The sequence below is a fragment of the Cornus florida genome, unplaced genomic scaffold (genome assembly GCF_030987335.1).
Source record: "Cornus florida cultivar Cherokee Brave unplaced genomic scaffold, ASM3098733v1 CherokeeBrave_3.0.0_Hap2_Chr08, whole genome shotgun sequence".
NCBI classification, from domain to species: domain Eukaryota; kingdom Viridiplantae; phylum Streptophyta; class Magnoliopsida; order Cornales; family Cornaceae; genus Cornus; species Cornus florida.
The window spans coordinates 74,862,278-74,884,993 of record NW_026775578.1 but is presented as its reverse complement, the minus strand read 5'-3'; the positions used below and the strand labels follow the sequence as shown (position 1 = coordinate 74,884,993).

Below are 22,716 nucleotides of genomic sequence, written 5' to 3'. Positions count from 1 at the left end.
TGTGGCAATTATATGTAGGATTCGGACTAGGAGTAGGCCAATTTAATCGGACAGAATATCGTTACTCTTTCACAAAATGTTAAAAGAATAAAGGAGTTATTAGCACATTTTTTCAAATAAGGGGTGAAAGTGCTACACGGGGATCCAACACATACATATACACATATATAGAGATATATAAACACTTGTATAGACATTTGAAGTCATTAGCCACTGATCATAAACATGCCTTAGCCACACCTGAAATAATTGGGGTTCGTAGTCATCAACCACTGATCATAAAAAAGGAGAGTTGAACTGAAGGTTGTTGAGTTTGGAATCATATAGAGAATGGTGACGCAACAAAAACCTTCATCTATCTTTATATAATGCTCTATCCACCTAACTATGTATTATATATAAAGATAGATAGACAATATAAATATCAGGCCAATATAAAAATGAAAGCAATTTTTCAATGAATCACACCCCATTCTCATTTATTATTGCAAGCTCATTTGTAACCTAAATTATTCACTCTACAACTGTTTTTCCCTACCAGGGGATGCACAAAAGCACTAAAATAATTGTGCACAATACACGCAGAAAAAATATGTTACTGATGCAACTTTTTGTTAGAAAAATATCAATAATGCACATTAACACACTCTCACAAACTAAATTTATCTTTAAATCAGGCAGCAACCAGATCCTTGTCTGCATTTAATACACACAATGCAGACAAAGATCATGGGACGAACATCCTCGTATTTCTAATTTTATTTTTCTCAAAATTCTTCGCAACTACACAAAATCCAGGATAAATACTCCATTCCTCGGCAAACAAAATTGGTTGACACACAAGACATACCCAAAAATCGGAATATACTCTTAACAAAAGGGAAAAGCATAACTTGAAGATTAGCATGGCCCCTGCAACTTACCGGGAAAAAAAAATGAATTGAATGAGCATAAGGACAAACCTAGAGACTCATGTCATTGCAGGGTCTGGGAAGATTAGATGTACGCAGCCTTACCTTCGGATACAGATAGGATGTGTCCTGCTATTGAGCTGAATGAGCATGTTCATCCAAATCTCTACTCAACCAAACAATAAACCAAACAAAAATAATATTCAGGTACAATTTATAAAATGAAAAAACAACTGCAATTAATATACTAGTATGCTATGTATAAGTTCCATTGTACCAGCTGGCAACCTTTGTTTGCATTCAATACACACAATGCAACAAGCTAGACACGAAGGCTAATCAAAAGACTCTGTCAAGACTTACCCAACTGAGAGAAGGAAAGGAAAGAAAAATCAGAAGAGAAACCATGGTCCAAGGTATTTCAAAAGGCACCAAACCGATAGCAGATCTTATAACATATGTTGTAAAGCCCAGAGTCAAGGCATATAAAAGGAACAAAAAGTTCTTGAACTGGGCTCAAGTCTAGCTGTTTTTTTCTATGACAATTAGAGGGCAAATTTAGAGGGAAGTCGTAAAGATTTCAAATTGTTGAAACTGGCACAGTGGAATGCCAGAGTAAAAGCGCACACAGCAGTAAAAGTCCACTTCTCAATTCTCAATTCACATTACCTTATCCAATCCCAAGTAAAATCCATTAACACAAAAAAACATTACATCAACACCATCCCAAGTCCCAAACACAAACTACATATAAACATCATAATAGAGCAAACAAGGACAAAGCCAAACAAGGAATGCATCATAAATTTCCTCTTCTTTGTTGATATTCGGCAAACATTGCTTGTGCCAGTGCGTCTCTTTGAGTCCATTCATTTGATGTCTAGATTGTCCCAATACGATTTGTATTAGCTATAAGGGATTGCCCCACCATGAAAATCAATTTCCTCGGCAACTTCCAAGTCATCATCACCATGAACAGATTGCCTTGCTAATCCAGCTTCTACCTCAAACCACTTCTTCAACACAAACATGCATCGTATCGTTAAGGCATACTTGTTCAGAATCTTGCATAAATTATCAAAGGTTTTCTTTGTTAAGGCATACTTGTTCAATACAAGCACTCTCACTCCCATAATAAAGGCGGCGTAAATATAATTCCCGTGCCATTTTCAAATCTTGTGAGGGCTCCTTATCCAGAAGCATTTCCACACAAGGAGGCAGGCGGCCGGGAACCTTTGCTTCTATACTTCTCATACCACCACACAACTGCAACTCGCCATTATAATTACATGAAAACCGAAGATGTACTTCCTTTATTTTCTTCTCTCATTTTCATCAATATTAGAGGAATGAACACCTAAATAGTTTTCCATTTCTGTGACAAGAAACAGCCAGTGTCAACAAAAATACACAAATGTACCAATGTCTGCAATTCACAGCTTACATATTAGAAAATAAATAAACACAAAGCATAAAAGCAACAACTTTCCAACACTCGGGAATTCTCTATGCAAATTGGCATCAACAACATATGTCAACACTCGTATACAAGAATTTAATTGCCATCTAGGCACAAAATAATACACCAAGCTCATTAAGAATGGAGTGACTTGGCTTAGTTGACAACTCCTCAACAAAACATTTGCAACTAATGTATAGCACATCTAGTTAAGATTACAGAGATAGCCTTTAATTATATGCACTCCAAACCATAACATGTTTTATATACAATTCTTGCAACATTTACTTCTCAATAGTCCATGTAAAATATCTTGCCGACGTCCCTTTCTTGCTGCCTCTCCAATTTGTGATTCAGGTTCGATGCCAAACAAATTACTTCAATACATGGAAATTAATTACATAAGATAACCGTTTATAGTTGTCATTACAAATAGTAAAACAACTAAGACTACTGCATGCTGAGAAAAATAAAAACTGGTAAAAAAAGAAAAAGAAAAAGGAGAATAATAAAAAAGACAAAGTACAATAGAGTGTCTTAAGAAAATTATCTTTTAGCTTTGGGAGAATATCTGATTCCTCATTGGGGCCCCTTCTGAAAGCAATTGGGATAAATAAGTATGTTAAGAAAATTGATGGTTCCCTAGATGGTAAGATTGGGCACTTTACAAGAGTGGTGTCACTTTACTCATCAGCAGATTGGGCACAAGAAGGGAATGACCCATGTCTGCCAGTTCCATGGTCCTGGGAACTGTGTAATTCAGATCCCCGACAAAAACGGTTTCATTGTAAAGTTTTTTCCCTTTTTGTTCTACTCAAGTCATTTAATGTCTATAAAGTTTGTGCCTTTTTAGAGGTTGCAAGATTCATGGTCTTGTAATATAGAAAAATGTAGTGGTAGGACATTGCACCAGAGTTTATAATTCTTTCCTTTTCATTCTCTCATATATATGCTTTTGTGATATAAATTTGCATACTGCACACATGTTTACTTGAGCTATAAACTGATATTTTAATTGATGGGAATTGAATTATCAAAATAACATCAGCAAGGGGCTAAATATGGGCATCTAAACTATGGGTTGAGGCAATGAAAGCAACATTCCAAGTTTTGTTTTGCCAAATCAAATTTTGAATAGAATTTTTTATACAAGTAAACAAAGCACCTTTCCACTATTAGAGCAACTGAAATGAACATGCTGCAAGCAAAAGTACTTTCCATCATAATTGAAAAATATAAATAAACTACTAACAATAGAAGCTAGCACATTACTAGGATCTGTACTGCTACCTACCTTGAAGCTTAAATCAATGAGTGAAGATGAGGAAGAAACAAATAGCTAGAGCAGAAAGTTTACTGTGCGAATTGAAACCTTCAGACCAACATGTGCCATTCATAAATGCATCTGTTTCTCTTCAGCCTGAACAAAAAGAATTGACCATGAGCTAAAGAATAAGTATTAACAGGCAGTAAAACCTGAACAAATAGAAATGGACAACCTTAACCGCAGCCCAATCGTCTCAAAATAGAATTGAGAACAAATAGGATTGACCATGCAATATCTCTTTGCTCGCAAATTGAATAATATGGATGACAAAGTTGTTCATTTTTTATTCCAAAAGTAAGTCTGTTTCATATTTTCAACAGAAAAGTTAAAATATCCAATAGAAGACTTCTTCTGTCCAAGCATAGACCTTTGTGATAGAGAATTTCATGGACCACCATTTTAGTCTTCAGGCAGCACATCTTTATATTTAGCCTCCCTCCATCAAAGCACTAACAAGCATTTCTTACAGTGCTTCAACTTCTCCTGACAAATTTTATTGGACTCTTACAGAAAGGTGTATGTGTGGGCCAAATCATATATTAATGTAATGACTTTTCATGTACACTGTAATCATAATATTAAAAGTAACCCTACGTGGAAAAAGATAAAAACAAGAACAGAGGTTGAAAAACAGAGTAATTTCTACTTTTCCATCTTTATATGGAGGATAGGCTTTTTAATAAGTTGAGGTGTCTATGGCATAAGACTATAGGCAATATTACTAAAAAGGAATATCCGTACACATATTCATACAATATATAATTTGAGAGGGATGAGTGACTGACAATTTATGTCGTTCTATGTATAGATAATAATATAAATTCTAATAATTGTATGGTATTACTTTTAGGCATAAACTGTAAAAGTTTAATGCCAAGGCAAAAAGAACATAAAGCAAAGCTAATCTTGAAAAAATTGTATTAAAACCATATGCAAACTTGATCTCTACTCAGCTTGACACAAATCTATTTAGAATTACAAATCAAACTCATTTGGAGATCTATTCATATTCAATGAAGACTTTGTACTTGGATCAACACATCAGCTGAAATTATGGTCCTCAATTGAATAGATGAATATAATATGTATGAGGTAGAGATGCTGAAATCAAGATAAGAAAAAAAAGCCCTGAAACAAGGAATGTCCTCGGAATCTACAAGTGGGCAATAGTAGATGACAAGCTGGCAAATGTTTTTACTTGAAAAAGAAGAGTAGAGTTCACTGATGCTTAAGTTACACTGCTAATGCTCTTCACTTGCATTCTATGAGTGTCATGATGATCAATCATAATTTTTTAATTATCCAAAAAAAAAAAAATGATGCCCATAATATTTAATTTTTTTTCAAAAAATATCCAGGAATTGCATTAATTTATGTGAATGAAGAAAGTAATAAAAAGACTTACACAACAGAGACATGTTTTCCCAACCACTCAGACAGTCATGATCTACTACTGATCATAAAAGTGCTTGAAAGATGGTCTCAAACAATTCTGCAGGTCACTGTATCAGTTAAAACAACTGTTATAGAAGCAATAACCAGCACAGGTATTTCCCATCAGGTGGCATTACTCATTATTCATCGTTCATTATTACAAAGAGATAAGATTAGTGACCACCAAATCAATGATAAGAGTGGAGTGCAACATGTTGTCTAATGATGTTCATACACACCATGACCATTCATGTACATAGATATATACATCTATATATATACGTATATCTGTAAGGTTGTGTAGAGTTTTTCTTTTAGTTTCTAAGGTAAAGAAACTGCAGTGCAGATATGAGTGATTACAGCTATGATAACAGAAGACCAAATTAATATTAGTACATATACTAAATGTACTTTATTCCATATGCAATAAAAGAAAATTTGTACTAGTTTATGGTTCACTTTAGTGTGAAGTCTACATGATAATGAAAATGCATACATGATTATTATCACCGCAAGGAGATACTCCATTTCTCAATTTGCAGCCAATAGTTTTCTGAAAGAAAATGATTGTTCCCTGCACATGTATAGCCAACTTGGAGGTCAATACTCATTTCTGGCCATTGGTACACTTCAAAAAGAAGAAGGATAAAACTATACAGCCTACCAATTTGGACTGCCACTGCTTCTGGTTTCCAAGCAGTTTTCACGGCAGCTTCTTGATCAGATTTCAGCTGTGTTGCTTCAGAAAGATGAAGTCAGTAGAGTGTACAATACATCAATCATAGTGAATTGTTTGTCATTCAAACTTATAAATATAATTGAGATTTGCCACTAATATACTACGCATAAAGAACTTCACATGGTAAAATTCGACCTATGCATTACATTGTAAATTGTTAGAACAGGCTACTTTTTACGAACTTTTAACTCTAATTCTAAATAAAGATGAAGTCATAGTGAACATCAATCCTCTGGATACTTGCATAATAAGATGCATGTACCAGTGTTAGTAGATCTTATATAACTGTAACAGGTAGATGATTAAAGAGGTTAATTGTCATTATCAAAAATATAAGAATATCAAGAATATGTAAACAAAAATATATACAAGAATATCCATCGAATAGGCTACATATATGATAATAATATGAATCAACTTGACTATATAGTCAACTAGAAAAAGGGAGGAAAAAAAACATGCAACAGGGGAACATCATAAGGAAGAGTTGGAAGGTACCTGAATGTTTGAAGCTCAGAATGATTATGAGAATCCGACCAAGAGAAGTACAATGATGACATCCTAATGCCCTTGGATCATAATGAGTTGACGTTACCATCTCCTAGACTCCCACTAATTCCTTTGTATCATCACCAATTTGTTTAATAAAATGGATTGGTCCAGTGGATGAGACTCCCACCATTACTGGTCTGGGAAAGGGTTAGATGTACGCAGCCTTACCTTTGAGGAAGTTTCCTTATATCGAACTTGTGACCACCAGGTCAAGATGGAGCGGCCACCCTCCTTTCTAATAATAATCTTCACTTTTGTGGGTAAATCATTTTTGGTATCAAAGCAGTCTTTTGCATCAGGTAACAATTCAGCCACTATCTCAAAAGCCAACTTTGCAAAATTAGTCAGTTCTGTAATTTTAACTTCTCTGCAGTCTGCAGAAGAGCTACCCTCTTATTTGTGGAAAGAAAAAAGCTATATCCAGGATTCTTTTTCATACTTCTCACTTCAGTCAACTTCCGCGTCTTCCAAGCATTGTCCCACAAGCCAGCTGCAGCATATATGTTTGCCAAAGCCACATAGTTGACTGAGTTCACAGGGTCTAGATGAGATAGATGCTTGGCTGCTACTTCTCCAAGAGACATATTGCCATATATGTTACATGCCCCAAGAATCGCACCCCAAAGCGAAGCATTTGGTTTGACATCCATTTTGCATATCAAATCATAGGCTTCCTCCAACAGGCCTCCACGTGCAAAGAGGTCCACCATACAAGAATAATGCTCCGCTCTAGGCAAGATATTGTATTTGCCGACCATATTACTGAAACATTCCCATCCTTCACCAGTCAATCCACTATGGCTACATGCGAAGAGAAGAGACAAGAATGTGACATCATTTGGCTTCAACCCTTCACATTCCATCTTTCTATATAGTGCAATTGCCTTGTGTCCATAGCCATGTTTCCCATACCCAGCAATCAGTGACGTCCATGAAATAACATTTTTATCCTCCATCTCCTCAAAAATATGATTAGCATCTGAAATTTCTCCAGATTTTGCATACATATCAATAAGAGCATTGCCTAAGGCCATATCATGACTAAGTGGATATTTTAAAGTCAAAGCATGTAATTGTCTTCCTATGTCAAGTGATGCTGTATTGGCACATATGTTGAGCAAGGAGCATAATATAACACCATCAATCCCTAAGTGCATCTGATGTAACCCACCAAAGAGAATCAAGGCATCTCTACTACAGATACCTTCACGTGCATATCCAGTGATCAATGCTGTGCATGATATTGTATCTTTTTTCAGCATATTCTTGTATATACACTTCGCACTCCTCACACTTCCACATTTTGCATATGCATCGATCAGCGATCCATTCAAAACATTATAAGACCCAAAACCCAAATGGATGACAAATGCATGTACTTGGTTGACTGTCATGAGACAACTACCGCCGGTGGAAGCTTTCAGAACATTTGCCAAGGTGAAGCAATCAGGGATCATACCTATTGAAATTAGTTAGGCAATAATGCTGAGAAGAAGTTCAAGAGAAATTCTACACACATTTGTGAGACTGTATAAAAGCATCTAGTTAAAAGAAATAAAATAACACATTTAACAGAAAGGGAAAATGACGTTTAGGACACAGAGTGTTAGTGAAAGAAGATATGAGAGTGACTGAGAGAGTGTGGGGACTCGGGAAAGGAGTGTTAGCAGCTCCTTGCTTATTTTACTTCATAATTCTTAGTTCTTGAAACAAATTCAATAATCATTATAACTCTATAACTAATCTTCATTGCACAAGCTAATTTCACCAAACCTATTATTTAAAAATTTATGCCCTCATCCATAGAGGATAGTCCAGTCAACATCACTAAAATACCTATATAAATTTAAATGTTCTTTCCCAGCATAAAACAATCCCTACCTATAATTCCATGGCAACAAACAGAAGGCCCATTCGCCTCACAACCTGACCATTGACCTTTACATCAATGAAACAACAGCCCAGCATCTGATAGACTGGCAAGCTAGATAGCTTAGAAAAAAAGCTAAATGACCAGAGAGTCCCGAGCGCTAATTCCTTCCAATATTTTTAGTGAGTCCTATGCCCCGGGCATTCCTTGTAAACGGTTAAATATTTCATAATTTTCATTATCTATCTTCTGTCATGACCACTTTGGTAAAATTATATTAAGTAACCTCCCTTCAGAGAAATATTGGACAAAGCGCGAACAAAAAAATATAATCAGAAAGGAACAAGTTATAAATGCAAGCACATCTGATGTTACCTCCTCTAAGCATTGAACGGAACATTTTAAAGGCACAATTAGTGAGCCTCTGAACGGCATACCCACCAATCATCGCATTCCAAGAAACCACATCCCTCTCTGACATCGACTCAAAAACATAACAAGCATCCTCCATTTTCCCGCACTTGGAATGCAAATCAACCAATGCACTCTGGACAAACAAATTCTCAACAAACCTTCCCTTACATATACATCCTTGGATCTGCTTCCCTCTATCCAAACACATCATAGTCGTACAAGCCCTCAAAGCACTTCCATAAGTAAACTGATTAGCTTTAACGCTGTTCCGGTGCATTGCCGAAAACACCATCAGGGCTTCCTTTGAAAATCCATTCTGAGAGTACCCAGACAACAATGCTGTCCAAGAAACGACACTCTTTTCAGGCATTTTATCGAACACTTTACGAGCATTGACCATGTCACCGATTTTCGCATAAAATATAATCATTTTGGTGTTTAAATACAGATTTGAACCAAACCCATTTGCTAAGAGATGGTTGTGGATCAAATGGCCCTCTTTTTCAGCATTTTTATCAATGCAAAGCTGCAAAATCTTTGAATACGAAGAGTAATCCGGCTCAAATGGTCGGGAAAATAACAGTTTCAGAGCGCTTTGTAATCTTCCCAAATTGCATAATGATTGAATGGTTGATTCTAGAAATGCAGGTTTGGTTGGTTCGTTGAGTTTGGTAGCCGTTTTCATGCTGAGTCTGTTCATGGTAGAATTCCATGCAAAAGTATTTGAACACTCTTAACTAATCTGGTGATTCATCCTGAATATATGTGGTTCATACTCATGTCCAATGAATTGCAACTCCTTCATGAGATCGGTATCGCACCACTGGAAGTCAATTGGGTATGCATATACCACGTTTGGAGTGAACGAAACTTTGAGGTTTTTTCAGGTAGAATGTTCATTCGCAATCGCAATCGTAGGTTTGGCTCTCTCTCTCTGTGCCTGTTCAATTGGGCCTAACAAGGCATTGTTTTTGCTTCCCTTGTCGTAGTGGGCTTTTTTTGTACAGTCATCATTTGACGCTTCTATCCAAAATGGGCTGCTTTTTTTTTTTTGCCAAATTAGGGTGAGAAGAAATCTAAAACGGACACACCGGGAGAACTGGGCACTCTAGATCACTAGATAATGCCCATTAACTCGTACAGTGTACATTTTTCACTCGCTTCAAAATTTGATAATTTACAAAAAAAAGAAAAAAAGAAAAAGAAAAAAAAGGGAAGAATATTTTGGTTTCAAAATGGGGCGCCACTGTTCTTGAGACTTTATTGTCCCGTGGGAATCAGTTGTGTCAGTTTATTTTCGATAATATATATATATATATATATATATATATATATATATATATATATATATATATCTATATTAGAGGTGCAAAATTCTACTCAATCAATAATAATTGAGAAAAATAATACAACACACTCATAAACAGTTGAAGATACCAAAACGACCCGGATTTGGAGTGATCCACGTTGCATAGGATGGGTCGGGTGTGGACGAACGGGATGAAGCCAGTTCGCGCCGTATGGGCCCAGGTCCATAAAGCCATTTCAGAAGTCCATGATAAAGTGAGAGAAATCGAGTCCAGCCAAAGGAGAACAAGATAGGACCAGCTTAGTGGAGTTTGTAACCGTCTATAAATAGAAGGGATTGAGAGGGAAAAGGGGTTGAAAAAAAATCATTGAGAGTGTAAAGTTTCTCTCTCTACAATTAGGGAAAAATTCTTTGTACTTTCAATTGGCGCCGTCTGTGGGAAGAACGGGAAGGATTGATTGATATCATTCCAGATCGGATTGATTCAACGCATTCTGCGAGGAAGACGATTAATCTGCGAAAGCTGAATCAACATTGGTGATAATACGATTTGTCTTGACGAGTCCAGATCCGGTTGATTTTGGAAAATTGGCGTCCGATCCAAGCAGATCAGATCCGTGCTTGATTCGGCGAATTGCGCGGTTGTGATCTGTTGTGGTTACTGAATCCGGCCAGTAGTGGACTGAATTCGGCAAGCATAAGTTCAGATCTGGTGTGCGTGCGTTAGCGGAACTCCGATTTGATCAAGAAGCCTGCAGTTGATGACTTTGCTCCGATCTGGAATGATGATCGGAGAGGCGAACCCGAATTCTTTGGAGAACGGCCAGCAGACAAAGCTCGATGAGCTGATGAACATGATCGATGCTTTGAGAAAAGAAAATGCAGAGCTATAAGCTGGAATGGAGCATCGAGAGGCTCCTGCAATTTCGAGGCCGCCTCCTGAAGGAGAGGGAGCTTTATCGTCCGAAGCTGATCATCAAGGTGATCCAGAAGACGTCAATCGTGGTGGTCAACGTCGTGATGAAGGTATAATCGGTAATCTGCCTCCGAATGTCGGCCGAGTAGAGGATCGGGAAGGATCTGTTCGTCTGGAACCGCATCACAAACGGATTATGAGGGAGGAAGCACCGGCGTATGAACATCGGATTGCGTCACCATGGCGGAGTGAATTTGCGGAGGATAGGTCGTTCGATCTGCCATACCGACCTTCATTAGCGACAGTTGATTACCATAGCTCGGAAAGGAGATCTGCTGATCGAGGATTTCCGTCACGGTTTTCAAGAGAAAACGAAGCACTGCGTTCCTCAGCAAGGACGGTCGCATCGCCGTTCACTGATGAAATTCTAAACGCGCCGAATTCGAAGAAGTTTTCCATGCCGATTTTCATTCTGTTCGACGGAACAACCGATCCGGTCGATCACATATACCATATTCAGTTGAAAATGGCTTTGAATACTAATAATGATCCTTTGATGTGCAAGTGCTTCCCTACGAGCTTGGCTGGACCAGCTCTCAATTGGTTTAAGAATCTGGCTCAAGGCTCAATCGCCAGTTTCCAGGACTTATGTGATAAGTTCATAAGCCAGTATTACGGGAATAAGCGTCCGGCTAAGGACGTATCGAGCCTTTTTACAATGAAGCAGCATGAGGATGAGCGGCTCCAAGCTTTTCTCACCCGGTTCAACCTCATTAAAAGCATGGTAATGGAGTGTCACCCGTCAACAGCAGTCCAAGCATTTAAACTCGCAATGAACCGGGGGACGCCGTTCCACACCAACTTGGTGGTTAATACGCCAAAGACAATGGACGAGCTGAACGAGAGAGCTGACGGTTTTGTTCGCCTTGAGGAGGAAGAAGCAGCTAATTCAAGGAAGACGTCAATTATTTCGACGGAGGAGAAGTCCAAAGCCAAGATCCGGCAAAAACAAGCTCAACCGCAACGTCACCCCTCATGGAAGGCGGAGAAGAGGCCCAGGGAGGAGGAATCAGTCACTCCACTCAGAGTCACCTTAGCAAGGCTATACCGGGAGAACAAAGATAAGTTTCGTCCTCCTCTGCTAATCAGGCAGCCTCTTGAACAGAGGGATCAGACTAAACATTGTGCTTTCCATAGTGATTTTGGGTATCAGACTAACGAATGCAGGAACCTAAGGAGGCAGGTAGAGATGCTGATCGCAAAGGGGGAGTTTGCAAGCTATGTTCAGGGTCCGGTGCAAGAGCATAACCGCCCAACTGAACAAATCAAGCGGAACCAGAGGCCGAACCAACACAACTCCCAGCCCGTCCGGATTATAAACGCAATTCATGGCCGGCCTGAACAAACGACAGAATCAGAGGAGTTGCTCAGGATGAGGTTACGCCAGGCCCAGCTGAAAAGAAGAATTGGTAGTGTGCGCGCTTTGCACCAGCAGAACACGTCCACGTCGATAAAGTTTGATAAAACGGACCTGCTACGCGTTTAGATTCCTCAAGAAGATCCACTAGTCGTCAGTCTGACGATTGTAGAATGCCTGGTTCGGAGAGTCCTGATTGATCCAGGAAGTAGTGCAAATGTTATGCCCAGGGTGACGTTCGACCGACTGGAGATCGAACCCGAAAAACTCAAACCCACAGGAAATCCGTTGCTCGGATTTGATGGGAAGCGAGTGGAACCCATTGGAATAGTGGAATTGACAGTACAAGCCGCTGAGCGGGTTTTGACTGATAGTTTCGTGGTAGTGGAAATTTATCCATCATACAACCTCTTGATGGGCAGAGGATGGATTCACAGAATTCAGGGTGTTCCGTCGACCTTACATCAAGTGATGCGATGTCTGGGTCCGGATGGGACCAAGGTGATAGATATACACGGGGACCAGGTTGCGGCTAAAGAATGTTATTCAGTAACTTTGAAATCTGCTGGAAAAGGGAAAAATCCCATCCGTTCCGCCATTCCAAAATAGCAATTACAGAACCCTCCTCCCAGCAAGGATAAGGGGGAGGAGCCACCAGTTCTGACCACAGAACCCCTTCATGAAGTAAAGATTGATCATGAGAAACCAGACCGAACAACAAGGGTGGGCACCAAACTCACTGAAGAAGAGAGACTAGAGTTGACTAATTTCCTGATTCGGAATGCGGATGTATTCGCATGGAGCCATTCAGATATGCCAGGGATAAATCCTGCTGTATCCTGCCATTCCCTCAATGTGGATCCAAATGCAAAGCCAGTGAAGCAGAAGCAGAGAAGATTTGCTCCAGAATGAAACCAGATTATAGCTGAGGAGGTTGATCGGCTGCTTGAAGCCGGATTTATCAGAGAAGTTCAGTACCCGGCCTGGCTCTCTAACGTTGTTGTAGTGCAGAAGAAGAATGGGAAATGGAGAGTATGCATCGACTTCACCAACCTAAACAAAGCCTGCCCAAAGGATAGTTTCCCATTGCCCAGGATTGATCAAATGGTAGATGCCACCATAGGATATGAGCGGTTAACTTTCCTGGATGCTTATTCCGGTTATAACCAAATTCCTATGGACCCAGTTGATGAAGAGAAAACTTCATTTGTTACTGAACGAGGGACTTATTGCTATAAAGTCATGCCATTCGGATTAAAAAATGCTGGAGCTACTTATCAGAGGCTGATCAGCAAGATTTTTAAGGGCCAGATGGGCAGCACTGTCGAGGCTTACATTGATGATATGGTGGTCAAGAGTAAGAAGAAGAACGATCATTTAGCGCACCCGCAAGATGTGTTCGATGTGTTGCGCCAGTATGGGATGAAGCTTAATCCGGCCAAATGCTCGTTCGGTGTAAGCTCCAGTCAATTCCTGGGACATGTGGTCAATCATAGAGGAATTGAGGTCAGCACAGCACAGGCAGAAGCCTTGATCAGGAATGCAGAGCCAAAGACAATTAAAGAGGTGCAAGCACTCACAGGCAGGATAGCCGCATTGAGCCGATTTATTTCCACGCTTTCGGACAGCTGTAAACCTTTCTTTGATACAATACGAGGGCATGGAAGACAAACCTGGGGGGATGAGCAACGGCAGGTACTAACTAGCCTGAAGGAGTACATGCGTAATCCTCCGGTTCTGTCTGCTCCAGAACCGAATGAAAAACTTTTTCTATATCTTGGGGTGTCCAGTATAGCAACCAGTGCCGTTCTGATCCGTTGCAAAGAGGGCAAGCAGTTCCCGGTGTTTTATGTTAGCAAGACGATGTCTGAACCGAAGAGAAGGTACTCTAGGGCCGAACGAATGATCTTGTCGCTGGTCAACGTAAAAAGGAAGCTTAGACACTATTTTGAATCTCATCCAATCGTCGTTTTAACAACTTTCCCTTTGAGAATGATCCTGCACAAACCGCACTTGTCGGGGAGAATGACCAAGTGGGCCATTGAATTGAGTTCATTTGATATCGCGTACGAGCCCAGGACGGCAATTAAAGGTCAAGCGGTGGCGGATTTCCTACTTGACTGTGATGCTGAAGATACGGTAGAGGATTGTAATTATTCCTGGTGGAAGCTTTTCATGGACGGCTCCTCGAATCAAATGGGGGCCACCAGAAAGAACTACGCTAAGCCAAGTGATAAGACTAGAGTTCAGCGCGACCAACAATGAGGCAGAATACGAGGCGTTGATAGTTGGGCTGAAGTTGGCTAAAGAATTGAAGATTAAGAATCTGATGGCTTATAGTGATTCACAACTAGTCATTCGACAAGTCAATGGGGACTATGGGGCCAAGGATGAGACTATGGAAGCATACCGAACTGCGGTTCTGCGTGAGGCGAAAGTCTTTGATCAGATCAGGTTTATCCAATTACCGAGAGAGTATAACGAAGATGCCGACCGCTTGGCTTGTAGTGCATCCAGTTCTGGAGATACTTTAGCTAGGGTCATCCCGGTCGACATACTGATCTAACCTTCCATTTTTGAAGAACTGCCTAATCCGAGCACTCAACATGTTAATGTTATACCATATGAGCCGAGTTAGATTGATCCAATCATAGCTTACATACGTAGTGGTACACTCCCCGAGCGTAAGGACGAGGCAAGAAGAATTAGGTCCAGCACAGCAAAGTATGCCATTGTGCACGATCAGTTATATAAACGCTCCTTCTCGGGTCTATATTTGAAGTGTGCTACCCCTACAGAAGCTAGACAGATTATGCGAACCATTCATGAGGGAGTATACGGAAATCACTCTAGAGGAAGATCTTTAGCACACAAAGCAATGACACAGGGGTACTTCTGGCCAAACATGGTGCGAGATGCAGAAGAATTCTCTAGAAGATGCGATAAATGCCAGAGGTTCGGGTCATTGATACATCAACCACCTGAAGACCTGCACGTAATGGCCACCCCATGGCCTTTCGCGCAGTGGGGGATGGACGTGGTTGGCCCTTTGCCGACTGCAAGATCGCAGAATAAGTACGTTCTGCTAGTTACTGATTACTTCACCAAATGGGTAGAAGCAGAGCCGTACCCTAGTGTCACCTAAACTCAAGTAAGACGCTTCATCTGGAATAATATTATCTATCGTTTTGGCATACTAAGGTCAATCGTGATGGACAATGGAACCAACCTTGATAGCAAGTAAGTGAGAGAACTGCTGGAGGAATATGGAATCAATCAGAAGTTAGCAGCAGTCAGTCATCCTCAGGCTAATGGTCAAGCCGAAATCACAAACAGGACAATATTTGCTTGTATCAAGAAAAAGCTGGAGAATGAAAAAGGCAAATGGTTAGATGAACTACCGAACATCTTGTGGGCTTACAGAACAACCCCAAGACGGCCAACTGGAGAGAGCCCATTCGCTATGGCCTATGGCACCGAGGCGGTGATACCAGTCGAGCAGTTGGTTCCAACTGTAAGGAGCTTGGCGTGGGATCAAGAGCAGAGTGATAGAATGCTGAGGTTCAATCTTGATTTGTTGGAAGAAAAAAGGGATGTGGCTGCAGTGAGGCTCGCCTCTTATCAGCAGGCGCTTGTGAATAGCCATAACAAGAAGGTGAGGCCCAGGGGTTTCGCTCCTGGCGATCTGGTTCTGAAAAGGAAGGTGGGAATAGTCAAAAAGATGTTCTCCCCATGGGAAGGTCCATACAGAATAGCAGAAGTCATAGGGAAGGGGGCATACGTCCTAGAAACTATGACAAGAAGGGTAGTCAATAAGCCATGGAATGCTATGTCTCTGAAAAGGTACTACCGGTAAAAGTAGAGTTTAATTTCAAGCATATTGTACGTTCTAAATTGCATGCTTGCAAGTGTACGAAATTTCCATGCTTCATAAAAAGTCTCTTCTTTGTTAAAAATCTACACTCTTCCTATTCAGCAAGTTAGTGGCAACTAGTACTTCAAGTCGAACGCCAAACACTTGCTAAAAAAAAATAAAAAAAAAAAATAAAATAAAATAAAGAAGCCAAGTGGCAAGAGGCGTTCAAGCCAAGCGCCAGGCATTCAGCAAATTAGTGGCAGCTGGCACTTCAAGTCGAACGTCAAACACTTGTTGAAAAAATAAAAAAGCCAAGTGGCAAGAGGCGTTCAAGCCGAGCGCCAGGCATTCAGCAAATTAGTGGCAGCTGGCACTTCAAGCCGAACGCCAAACACTTACTGAAAAAATAAAAAAGACAAGTGGCAAGAGGCGTTCAAGTCGAGCGCCAGGCATTCAGCAAATTAGTGGCAGCTGGCATTTCAAGCCGAACGCCAAACACTTGCTGAAAAAATAAAAAAAAGCCAAGTGGCAAGAGGCGTTCAAGCCGAACGCCAGGCATTCAGCAAATTAGTGGCAGCTGGCACTTCAAGCTGAACGCCAAACACTTGCTGAAAAAATAAAAAAGCCAAGTGGCAAGAGGCGTTCAAGCCAAGCGCCAGACATTCAGCAAATTAGTGGCAGCTGGCACTTCAAGCCGAACGCCAAACACTTGCTAAAAAAAAAAAAAAAAAGCCAAGTGGCAAGAGGCGTTCAAGCCGAGCGCCAGACATTCAGCAAGTTAGTGGCAGCTGGCACTTCAAGCCGAACGCCAAACACTTGCTCACAAATGAGTAAGAAAAGGATAGAATGGTGACATGACCGAACGTTAAGCACTTGTGAAAATACACTACAAAGCTGAAAATAGAAAACTCAAAGGAGAAAAGGGATGCTGAGCAAAAACATTATCATTCATAGCCAAAAAGGCCTCAAGGTACGTAGTACCATACATAAAAAAAAAAAATAAATAAATAAAAATACTGCTGCTATTGGATATCAGTTCTGATCTTCTCCAGGCTGTGACTTGTCATTTCCGCCACCATCTTCCTCTAGACCATCGAGGTCCCCTCCATTCTCACCTGCCCCATCATCCTTAGAAGGGGAGTCGAGATGAATCACCCACTCAGCGGGCACAGGTCTGTCGGCAGCAACAGAGGAAGAAGGCACGATGGTAGAAAGAGGAAGAATGTTCAAGGGATGAAAAGGTGGGACAATTCCTGAAGAGGCGACCTCAATGCATTCAATAAAAATGTTCTCAGCTGGGTCGCATGGTGGATTTTGATAATTGTTTGGGGGGTGGATGTCCAGGGAAGCATCTAGTTCATCAGGACCAGCACAAGAGCTTGATTCACCTTCAGGGGGAGAACGGTCAACAAAACCGTCTCTGTACCCTTCAGCATACCGGATGGCACTGGTCCTGGTAAAGCGAGCAAGGAGAGCCCTCATACCTCCTTCGACTCTGCTGATCATGTTCATCAGGGAAGACCGTTCGTTCAGAAGTTTTTCTTGGGAATTTGCATACGATAACCGTTCAGCAATGAATGAGCGCTGAAGGTCTCCCTTTTCAGCTTTGAGAGAGTCCCTTTCTGTCAGAGCTACACTCTTCTCAGTTTTTAAGACGTCAACCTCATCATGAAGAGAATCCCGTTCGGTCTCCAGGGAATCCCGTTCAGCTCTGAGGGAATCTCTCTCGTTTGCCAGACCGTCTTTCTCTGCCTTTAGGTCAGCAACTTCCTTCTCTAAGTCACTAAGCTTTGACTCCAGCTCAGCAACTCTGGCCTCAAGAAGAGTCTCTGCGTCAACAAACCTTTTAAGGCCCATAGAGAGAGACTTAAGTTTTTTATTCAGAGTTTCAATTGTTTTCTGAAAGGTGAACATCCCGAACAGAGTCTGCATGAAGAAAAAGAAATTCAGGTCAGACTAAGTACAAAGGAATCATAACTGAAAAGGAACACAGTTCAGTAGAAGAAGAGTCACCTCCATAGTAGCGGTCGGGAACTGTTAGAACATCTCACTAAAGGACAGTTTGTTCTGGATTTCAAGGTCTTTGGGCGTCCAGAAGCCCTTACAGAAAGCAAACGAGGTGAGGGGGTCTTTATATATTGAGTCAGTGGGGCCAATGGTTGATCCATCTTCACGGCTGAGCAAAGGTCGCCATGGAAGAACGGATGGAATTAGACCAGAGGTTCTGGCCGACTCGCTTTCAGGAATGAAGAACCAGGCAGGGGGCGATAGTTCAGTAACCCTGAAGGAAGCCATCCTTATCCTTCGGGTCGGTGGGATATCACTCTGATCATGGTCGCCCTCAGGCATTGGCCTTTTTCCCAAACTCTTTTCCAACAGAGCAGCATTAGCTGGCCCCCCATTGTCCTCAGAATTTCCAGCATCCTGAGTGCTCTCTGAAGAAGTGTCGGACGAAATGTTTGATGGCATAATGACGGGGACAGCAGGACGGACTTCAGCAGAATGGCCCACAACAGGGTTCTCAGCATGGGTGGGCTCTAAGGGCGCATCAGCAGAACGGGTTGAGACTTGAGTCGCAGCTGGGGCAACCACAACTTGCTCTGGGGCAGAGATAGCAGGAAGAGATAATGTGGAAGTAGGTGTAGGAGATGGAATAATGGCAGGAGCGTTAAAAGGGGTGGGAGCAAGACGCCTCCTCCTGTTGAACGATGGGATCTGAATGTTTTCCATTGTAGACCCTAAAAGAGAGATGTCAGAAAGATTATCAGATGTAAGCAAATCAGTAGCTGAAAGGACATCGTTCAGTACGTTTTCTTGCAAGGTATCTAGCCTAGCCCTACAGACGCTATAAACTAATTCATCATGGGGAATTTGAAGGCATCTACAAAGAAAAGTGCAAAAACGGGAAGATAACTTTCACAGTTGCATTCAGAAGGATGTGTTTTCAGGTTTTTGTAGCCAGAGACAAAATAGGCTCCGAAGGAAGAAGGGATTGGGAAGGAATGGCTGAGCGGAGTCCGCCAATTCCCACCAACCACAATTAAATTCCACTTCCAACCCTTTTCAAATGAGCTTTTATCAGTGTAGATTGACCGTTTGTCAATAGGAAAGAAGTGATAGTACAAGTCGTTTTGTGAAATCTTGTTAATCCGATAGTAGAGGAGAAGGTCAATAATGTCAAGATTGAGACCCCTGTCACGATTAAAGAGCAGGAGGACTGAAATTACCCTAAGAAAGTTTGGGTTAACTTGTAGGGGGCAGAGCCCCAATTTGTTGAAAGCATAACAAAAGAATGGGTGTACGGGGAACCTAATGACGTTCAAGTGAACGGCAGAGAATAAAACTTCCCCAGGAAGAAGACCCTCACCAGATCTCTCGTCTAAGTTTGTTGGGTAGACTCTGAGAGAAATGTCGCGAGGGATACAATTCTTGGATCGAATGGCGTTCAGGTTAGGGGAAGCCATGAAAAAGGGGAAGAGTTTTAGGCAGTAAAGGCGTCTCTTAAGGAGAGGTTTTTTTTTAAAAAAGAAACTAACCTTGAAAGTTTGTGATGAACTCAGCAACGGCACAGTAGCTAAGAATCGAAAAGGAAGGACTTGCCGGAAGAACTTGCCGGAGAAATTAAAAGGGATCGCCGGAATGTGCAGGAAAGCAACAGGGAGTAGAAGCAAGAGGTAAGAGAGAGGGTGAAGGAGAGAAAGATCAGAGTTTATAAAGAGGAGAAGTAAAAGCGACATGGAACTCCAAAGGTCAAGGCAAAAAGTGGCGCTGCAGATCTCGAAACCTGGGTTCTTGTGCCAGCCGTTCGATTCCTCGAGTTATTGCTCCAAGCGGTCAGACCAAGATCATATCCTTTCAATAATCTCACCCTCATTAATGAGGAAAGAGATTATTGGGGGCAGATGAGGATACCAAAACGACCCGGGTTTGGAGTGATCCATATTGCATAGGATGGGTCGGGTGTGGACGAACGGGATGAAGCCAGTTCGCGCCGTATGGGCCCAGGTCCATAAAGCCATTTCAGAAGCCCATGATAAAGTGAGAGAAATCGAGTCTAGCCAAAGGAGAACAAGATAGAACCAGCTCAGTGGAGTTTGTAACCGTCTATAAATAGAAGGGATTGAGAGGGAAAAGGGGTTGAAAAAAAATCATTGAGAGTGTAAAGTTTCTCTCTCTACAATTAGGGAAAAATTCTTTGTACTTTCAACAGTAAAAATAAATAAGAACAGTGTATAGAGAAGCGTAGAATTGCTTGGATCCCTTTATTGGAGGTCTGGGCCTCTATTTATACACATAAATTGGTAGAATTAAGGTAGGACTCGCGTTGCTTGTCTTCCAATTCTTCCCATACACGACTTTCTTTACAAATAGAGTTCTTTCTATTGTATAATATTTCTTACATAGAACTTGCCTTGTATAGAACTTCCCATAAAAGAATTCTCTTTTTATGATAAATCCTTCTACCGATAGGATTTGTCCAATCTTGGAAAATTGGGCTGAATACACCTTGAACCAGTTGGGCTTGAATAACGGGCAGGATGTTTGATGTTACCGTGTTGTGTTGATAATCTCTTGATTCGGGCTTCAACAGGACTGAAGGTCAAATAACAATAGTATTGGGCTTGTGAATAGTGATCTTGGACTAGCCTCAAATTTAATTTGGGTTTGCGCGAGGTAGGCTTCATAAACTCATCGTGGATAAGTTTATATTTATGATGACGTGGATTATTCTTATTGGAGGGAGATTTTTCCCTCCACACTTTGCCCCCAATTCCCTCTTTAATCGAATTGCGGCTCCTATTAAAAAGGGAATTGAAGTTGCATGGTTGTCTATTTTACAAAAAGACGTTTCGAAGATTGCCCATTGCCATTCTGCCTTAAGAGATTCTATAAGGGTTACTTTTGCTCTCACTACGTTTCTTGCATTCTTCACTCCGTCGTCTTATCAGGTTAGTTCTTCATCTTTTTCTCTTCGATCTTGCATTATGAGTACTTCGACTACTCTTGAACGTATAGAGATCGCAGATTCTGAGTCCACTCCCTCGTCTTCCCCTAGTCTCATTAGGGTTCCCCCACCTAGGGTTTTGAACTTTCCTAAACATGTAAGTGACTCGGCTAATCAGCCAGGTGCTTCCCCGATCCAGGCTGAAGCATCCACCTCTGGGTCAGACAATATCCTTACTAAGGAAGAAAGGAATGCAATTCTATCTATTTGACGCATCCCGTTCTCCATTGAATCCGTAATGGAAGAATTCGAGATTCTCGAGGGGATAGAAATTGCAGAGTACCCTAAAGGCGCTGATTTTTGTGCCGGCGAGGGCGTCGAAGAAGATGAGTTGCTTCTCTCTATTGGACATCTCAATGCTCTTAGGTTCCCCCTTCATCCCTTCTATCATTTAGTTTTCAACAAATTGGGGATTGCACCCTTGCAAGTAAACCCTAACTTCCTTCGAGTAATCTCAGCACTCCTTATTCGCCGGTGGTAGGAGAGTCTTGACCTGACTCTGGCTGACTTGCTGATTATTTCTAAGAATGGAACCGAACCTTGTCGTTTCTTTTTCACTTCCCCCTTGCACCAAAGGATATGTACAGACCTTCCTACTTCTGAGAAGAAGTGGAAAGAGAGGATGATAATTGTTAAAGGGAGATGGGCCGTGCCCCAATCGAGCAAACTCCCAATCCTTCGCAAGTTCAGGAAGTTAGGTATAGAACATCCCCCCTTTCTTCATGAAGAGTGCTCGGGCTGTTTCCCATGTCGAGTTTTATTATTTCGATATATTTACGAGTTTCTTGGTGTTTTTTCAGCAACATTTCCTTTTTCGGCTGCCAAGAAGAGGCTTTCCTTCCTGGAAAGGTGGGTCTGGAGCAACCCTCCCTCGATCGAGAGCTTACTCACTTCTGCAAGTCTTAAAGCAGTTGCTTCCAGAGCTGTAGCTGCTGATCTCATAGACCTCTCACTTCCATCATTTGACAGCTTCCCCATGACTGAGGAAGAAAAACAGAGGGCTAAAGACTTGAAGAGGAAAGCTGCAGAGAATGCTCCGTTGACTATATTGTGTACAAATGAGCAGGAAAAGGAGATTGACGAAGTCCTTTTGAACAAAAGGGCAAGGCTGAACTCCTCTTCAACCGCGAAATCCAAGGGTGCTTCTAACCCAAAAAGCAAAGGGAAGAAAACCGAAGAGGTTAACCCTGAGGATGAGGTCAGCGCTTACGTCCTTACCGAGGCTGGAGCACCTTGGACTCCTTCCTTCTCGAGGGCTGACAAGTCCATCCTCCATGTTGGTGATTCTATGATCGCTAACTCATCTACAGCACTGGCTATTGCTCGGGGAATGTGGCTCCCCAAGGATGAAAAAATTATCGGCAGAATGGGGTTGGAACAGCTACTCCCATCTGCCCCTGTTCGAGCCATAGAGGTTTGCTCCGTCCTTCATTTCCATTGTCATAATTGCCTTACACACTTTCTTACATTGTTATTATCTCATAATGCAGGGCTTGTACCATACTAT

General features: G+C 41.3%; 1 protein-coding gene across 3 annotated transcripts; it reads right to left on the bottom strand.

Annotated features, from left to right (window-relative positions):
- Positions 1-1,556: 1,556 nt before the first annotated feature.
- Positions 1,557-9,753, bottom strand: LOC132268131 (pentatricopeptide repeat-containing protein At3g20730-like). 3 transcript variants are annotated; one of them, XM_059768874.1, is made up of 6 exons: positions 8,668-9,753; positions 6,369-7,881; positions 5,796-5,870; positions 5,628-5,705; positions 3,665-3,790; positions 1,557-2,286 (listed from the first exon to the last, which is right to left on the bottom strand). In XM_059768874.1, the coding sequence occupies exons 1-2, from the start codon at positions 9,404-9,406 to the stop codon at positions 6,767-6,769; spliced, it is 1,854 nt and encodes a 617-aa protein (XP_059624857.1). In that variant the 5' UTR covers positions 9,407-9,753; the 3' UTR covers positions 1,557-2,286; positions 3,665-3,790; positions 5,628-5,705; positions 5,796-5,870; positions 6,369-6,766. The 3 variants fall into 3 exon arrangements, with proteins under 3 accessions (XP_059624857.1, XP_059624856.1, XP_059624858.1); XM_059768873.1 differs by lacking the exon at positions 1,557-2,286 and adding an exon at positions 2,414-2,747; XM_059768875.1 differs by lacking the exon at positions 1,557-2,286 and adding an exon at positions 2,414-2,747 and having other exon boundaries at positions 5,796-5,862.
- Between the last annotated feature and the right edge of the window lie 12,963 nt (positions 9,754-22,716).